Here is a 6,191-nt window from a genome sequence, read left to right as displayed (position 1 = left end):
ATGGTCAAAATACAAAATAGCAAACAACCTTCTAACAACTCTCAAGTTCGCGGAGGATTGTCATCCGCCGTTTCTTTGCCATGACCTGAAAAAAATAATAAGTATGTAGGGTGAGCTATATGCTCAGTAGATGACACTTAAGACACGCATCTTGTGTCCCCGTGAATCCAAACATAGAATAGGTCAATGGGAATGGGGATCATACAATATCGGAATAATACAACATTCCAATCAAACTCAAGTACAAACAATGCAATGCCATGAAATGCGAATGCATGCCGATGTCGCTCCCCGTTTTCACATTTAAAATCCATCTCTTTCAAACTGTTAATATGACCCGCCCTTTGGTGACCCCGTAGCGACACGAGAGGAGGATTGGCTAGTGTCCCTGACCCTTGGTAACCCCGCGGCATGATTATGGGGCCCAGCTAGCTCAACCACGCTAGGGCGACTCCCTAGTCCCATCTAGGCTATATTAACACTCCGGCCCTTTGGTACCCCCGCAGCGACCGGGTTTTTATAAAACCATTTCTTAAAAACTCTTTTCCCAAAATTTCCCTTTTTGTTTCAAGCAAATTCTCCCATTTCATGCAAACCCAATGGTATGTACATGTATATATATCCCATACTTTCAATATTATGGCATTTAGAATTTTACACCACATAATTAAGCATACATCATATTTAACATCTCTAAATGAATTATCAACACATTAAACACAACAAGACAACACAAAATTTTACACCACAAAATTAAGCATACATCATGTTCAACATCTCCAAATGAATTATCAAAACATTAAACACAATAAGACAACCTCTAAGCATGCTTTTCTACTCATATTCATATTCATGAATTTTCCTAAACATCAATTATATAATCATTGAAACAATTAACTTTCAAATTAAACATGCTTGTCACAACAAGAGAGATATAATTCACAATGGAGCAAGAAAAACATGGATTAAGAGCCCCTACATCTAAATTGAACAAAACCCTTGAAATTAGGTCCTAAAATTCGAGCTCCCAAAGAGGACCAAAAGTTGGAATTTCTGGTACTAGCACGTAGAGCTCGTCGTGCTCGTCGTTTTGCCTCAAACGGCACCTAAATCCGCCAAGAATTGAGAGAGAAATTAAGGATTGAAGTTGAAAAAGAAAAAAGAAAAGAAAAAAAACAGAAGCAGCGAGAGAGAGAGATATGAGCTGCCGAGAGAGAAAACAAATTGGAATTAAATGGGTCTGCAATGACCCTTATATCTCAAGTGGGCCCTACAGTTGAAAAGTCATTATACTAATTATATATATAGATAAGTCAAAAACTTTACATCCACCCACGACTGCGTCTCTTGATGACTTTCTTTTATCATATTGCACCGTGCATTTTTTATTTTTCGAAAATTAAAGCAATTTTCATTAAAGGTAAGAATTTACAGTCAGCCTTGGGCCCAAAATAAAATTACAAGAAGCCCAAGCTTGAAACCCCCAATAAAGTAACTACCAGTAACGGCAATGACCGTTTGAGGAAGATAAAATTCAGTCCACCACCTTGTAACAGCGGCCAAGCGGCCGTCAATCAATCCGGCGGCCGAGGAGGAAGTCTGCAACATGACGGAGATATATTCCAACTCATGAGAATGGACCTAGATGAAGAGCAATCACGGAGACCTCCCAATTTCGGAATTGCAGTGATGGTAGAGGAGATCTTGGCACACACAACTCTTTGAGAGGCCTTTTGTCCTCTGAAAATTCTGGCGTTTCTCTCCTCCCAGGTATGATAAACAATAGCTGATAGCCTCACTTTCCTCCTATGTAGGTTCACGGAGTTTTTTGCTTTCCATTGAATACTTGCCCACTGAACTAGAGTATCCCAATTCTTGATCGCTGTATGAATGCTGCATTTGTATTTGATAAAACGTCACATAGGGGAGATGAAGGAGCAATTGAAGAAAAGGTGGTCATGGGATTCGGTAGACATGTTGCATAGGGGACAAATGTTAATGTGTTTGGCCATTGATTTACTATCAAGGGTTGGAAGTTTGGATTGGACTGCCAACCAAAGATTGAACTTCATCCTTGGTATGGTTGGGGAGTGCCAAACAAGGTTGTGCCATGGAACATTAGGAAGGTCCCCTACCAAATATGCAACAGTGTGGCTGAAAGAGTACATACCAGAAGGAGAAGCTGTCCACTTCTTAGTGTCCATTGTAGATGTGGATGGAGAAGGTATGCTGACCAATTCAGGGATGGCAGTGGTGAGGGTGATGGGGAAGGCCCAGTTGTTATTGACAATGAAATTGTCAAGTGTTAAATCTTCATGAAACCCACCCTCAGACAGTAAATTAACTGGAAACCTAGAGCAAAGAGGTCCTCCTGGAGCCCAATTATCCCACCAAAATGATGTATTAGCACCATTGCCAATGGAATGTTTGATGAGGGCCCTTGCAGAATGCCTTAGTTGAAGCATTTTTCTCCAGCTCCAAGAGCATGGTTGTGGGAATTTTAGAGTCCATAGGTTCCTGTCTTTGAGTAGGTGGGAATGGCACCAATTGACCCATGGTCTATTAGAGCAATCAGTTTGGAGATTTGAACAAGGTTGCATTTAAGTAAATTTTACCTAACTGTGTCTAAAGAGAGTCTTGTTCTACATAATTTTTGGACTGTGTATTACTTTTATTCAAAATTCAAAAGAGTACTGTTATTTCTCTCGATAGTCGGTACAACTGACTGGGATTGACGTCCATGCCACCGACTGAAGCAAGGAAATGCATTTTCCAATTCAAAAATAGTGGATTCATATAACTATGAAAATACCGTCATTCTTATTTTAATTCAACCTTATATGAATCTGGAATTCATTTTGACCTGTATGTGTTTATTTCCAGCACCAAAAATGACAAGTAACTCTATAAGAATCTACTATTAAAGTCAACAAATTCTCTTTAAGTGTCATTTAGCTACAGCTGTATGAAATGATGAGCAGATTGAAGTATTAAATTTTCATATTGCTTCATGTCTTCTTCTATGCATTGTGGTTATAACACATAATACAAACACATAGATGATACATGTCATGAACAGATATAGACTTGATCTCTAGTGTAATAATAGCATTTCTTATACTCTGCTTAAATATGTACATGAGCATTGAGCCATTTAACTCTACAACATAGTCACCAACAGGTTGTTTAATTTATTAATATATGTCTCTCAAATTATTCCTACTCATTGGAGAAAAAACATATGTTTCGATTCCTGCAAAAAAAAACACTTTGCAAAATGATAACTAATACACTGACTTTATTGGTTTGATCCAGGAGTTTCCCTAGTTTCTGGCACGACAGAGTGCAGAAAACAACAATCTTGTTGCTTGGAATCCATATCAGACACAGATGATGTAGGCGAAAGCTCTTCGTGTGCATTCACAATCTCCTCTATCTTCTCTAGAACCTCGGCAATGCTTGGTCGGTTCTCAGGAAAATGTGCCACACACTTGAGAGAAATATTCAGCAGAGGAAAAGCATACATTCCAACCATGGCAACTTCTTTGTCGAAAACCTCTCCGGTCCATTCCTCCCTTACCATGGACTTCACCCATTTAGGAAGGTCCAGTCCACTCTTTCCCACAAGTTTTCCAGTTAGTAGTTCCAAGAGAATCACTCCGAAGCTGAAGACATCGGCTTGTTCTGATAAGCTTTTCTCTGGAGCCGTGTAGCCATTGGAGTTGAGAAGGGAAGCTCTCTTGGGGTCAAGAAATTTTGAGTAACCGTATTCACTTATGAGTGGTTCCTCATTTTCACTTAACAAGATGTTTGAAAGCTTGATATTCCCATGAGGAATGATTTCCAATTCATCATCAAATCCCTGATATATGTAGTCCAAACCCCGTGCTATACCGATTGCTATAGACAGTCGAAGCTTCCATGGAAAATCCCTCTTACCATCAACATAGTCTGCAAAGAAGCAACAAAAATCAGCTAAGTCACAATATATAAGAGAGTATATTTCTGAGTCTTAATTGGGCGTTTGTAGTCTTATATGCAGATTTTATAGCTTATATCTGTCATTTTTGTTTTCTGGTTATGAATTTAGAATAATTGATGTTTCTATAAATGACACCAAAAAGCTGAAAAAAATGAATTTGCTATATCAAGTCATTGTCAATTTCATGCAAATTGTGAATTCATTTCTCTTTTGACTAGTCAGCCGAGTTAGAATGGCTTCAATCTCTCTGTAGTTTGTGTTTTTAAACTTGAATTACTTGGTTTAGTCAAGGGAAGGCTGTCCTACTCTTGAACTGTTTGATTTCAACTGAACCAGTTTATGTATGTGTGGTGTGTGTGCATTGGAATTTGGATGATATAAATTTTAAATGTTGGGTAATGCAATATATGGCATGCTAAATAAAGAACAGTTTGATCATTTTGATTTGACTTACCCTCTAGCAGGGTCAGCAGGCTGCCATTCTTCTGATATTTGTAGATGAGAAGCTTTTCTTCATTCGTAGAATTGTAACCAACAAGAGGAAGAATGTTTTGATGCTTCAAATTCCCTATCTTCCTCATTGTTCGCCCAAACTCCTCGAAAGACACCTGCAATTTCTTCAGTCTTTTGACTGCAAAAGTGGCATTGTTCTCAAATTTTACTTTGTAAAGGCTGCTCCAAAGGCTCTGACTTTGTAAGTCAGCTGCAGCTTCAAGGAGATCTTCCAATTTAAATCTTTCCTTCTCCTCAACAAAGAAAACAAGCTCTGAGCGTCTATCTTCCGGCTGCACCTCCTCTACATCTTTGGGTGGAGGAGTTTTTGCAGGAGAGTATGCAAGAGATTTGAGAATCTCCTTCTCTTTAGCCAATTTATCCGCCCTCATTTTCACATAATATGTGAAAATTAAGAAGAATACAAAGACGATAATTAGAGGTATCCATGATGCCCCTGTTAAGTTACTCTTCTCTTCTTTCGACCCAGCCTTGCCAGAACTGCTCTTCGAAACTGGAGCTAATGCACCACCCACCATCTTCCGTAATCTTTTGGGACTACTTTCTTCTAATGGACTTGATCCTAAGGGATACTTGTTTACAAGCTCAGGTTCCTGTTTGCAGTACTGTTGGACACTACCGGTAAAATGATTGTTAGAGATGTCCAATTTCCCGAGACTATGCAGCTTTGTTAGAGCCGCAGGTACTCTTCCATTCAAAAGGTTGCCGCTTAGATTTAGATATGTTAGTTTTGTGCAGTTCAATATTGAGTCAGGAATACTCCCCTGGATTTGATTCTTGGCCAAATTGAGCACACTCAAATTTGGGAGCTTGCAAAGGGAATCAGTATCAAGTATCCCACTCAGGTTCAAATTTTCGAGCCTTATTGCTACTATGGTCTCGCGTTGAAGATTGCATTTAACACCCTTCCATCGATGTGAGCAAGGATGTGGCAGAACGTCATTCGAGTCAGTCCTCAGTATATTTTTGGGATCAACAGCGCGAATGAAATTGAATAGAAATTTCGATTCTGATAACTCACCTCCATCGCAGACATTGATTGAGATAGAGAAAGCAAAAGCTGCAATGCACATTAGCCCCTTTGAAAGAAGGTAGAAACATCTCCTCCACTGCATCACTGCAGTCTCAACTCTTTAGTCTCTGCTACTCTATTGAGTTATAAAACTATGAATGAATTGGGGTTATGAGTTTTTTTTTTGCTGAGTTCTGAAAAAGCTATGGCTATATTTGGGATCATACTCTTTGATGCCCTTTTTGTTTTTGGGATGTCAGATGGGAACAATATCCAACATAGATTCCAAAGTTGTTTCACAGCAATATTCTTTATTCTTCGAGATAACCAATGTCATAAACTTCCAATGATTCGTTCGACGTCTCCAATGTAGTGCCATCCTCGTCAAAGCATATAGACAGCCAATGTTTTAGTTTGATATCTCCAATGTAGTGCAATCCTCATCAAATTTTATCAAGGAAGCTCACACCCACCATGGGATTTGCCTAGAATCAACTTTCACATCCATGTATGGAACTAGAAAGCTGTGATTAGTTACAAATTATTAATAACAATTGAGGGTAAAATAGTTTTCAAATAAATGTGCAATATGCCAATAGTCATTGATTATTTTCAGTTTCGCACTTGTTTTATTGCCTTGATTAAAAACAAAAAAACTGCAATGTTCATGCATTCACTTTTAAC

The 6,191-nt window shown here is 38.7% G+C and overlaps 1 protein-coding gene across 1 annotated transcript; it reads right to left on the bottom strand.

The window, feature by feature from the left end:
- Positions 1-3,298: 3,298 nt before the first annotated feature.
- LOC132309927 (probable inactive receptor kinase At2g26730) lies at positions 3,299-5,610 on the bottom strand. The gene is made up of 3 exons (XM_059808179.1): positions 5,115-5,610; positions 4,437-5,057; positions 3,299-3,951 (listed from the first exon to the last, which is right to left on the bottom strand). The coding sequence occupies exons 1-3, from the start codon at positions 5,608-5,610 to the stop codon at positions 3,299-3,301; spliced, it is 1,770 nt and encodes a 589-aa protein (XP_059664162.1).
- Between the last annotated feature and the right edge of the window lie 581 nt (positions 5,611-6,191).

Source organism: Cornus florida, unplaced genomic scaffold, assembly GCF_030987335.1.
Source record: "Cornus florida cultivar Cherokee Brave unplaced genomic scaffold, ASM3098733v1 CherokeeBrave_3.0.0_Hap2_Chr05, whole genome shotgun sequence".
Taxonomy (NCBI): Eukaryota; Viridiplantae; Streptophyta; class Magnoliopsida; order Cornales; family Cornaceae; genus Cornus; species Cornus florida.
Note: the sequence above shows the minus strand (reverse complement) of the source record. Positions and strands in the feature narration are given on the sequence as shown.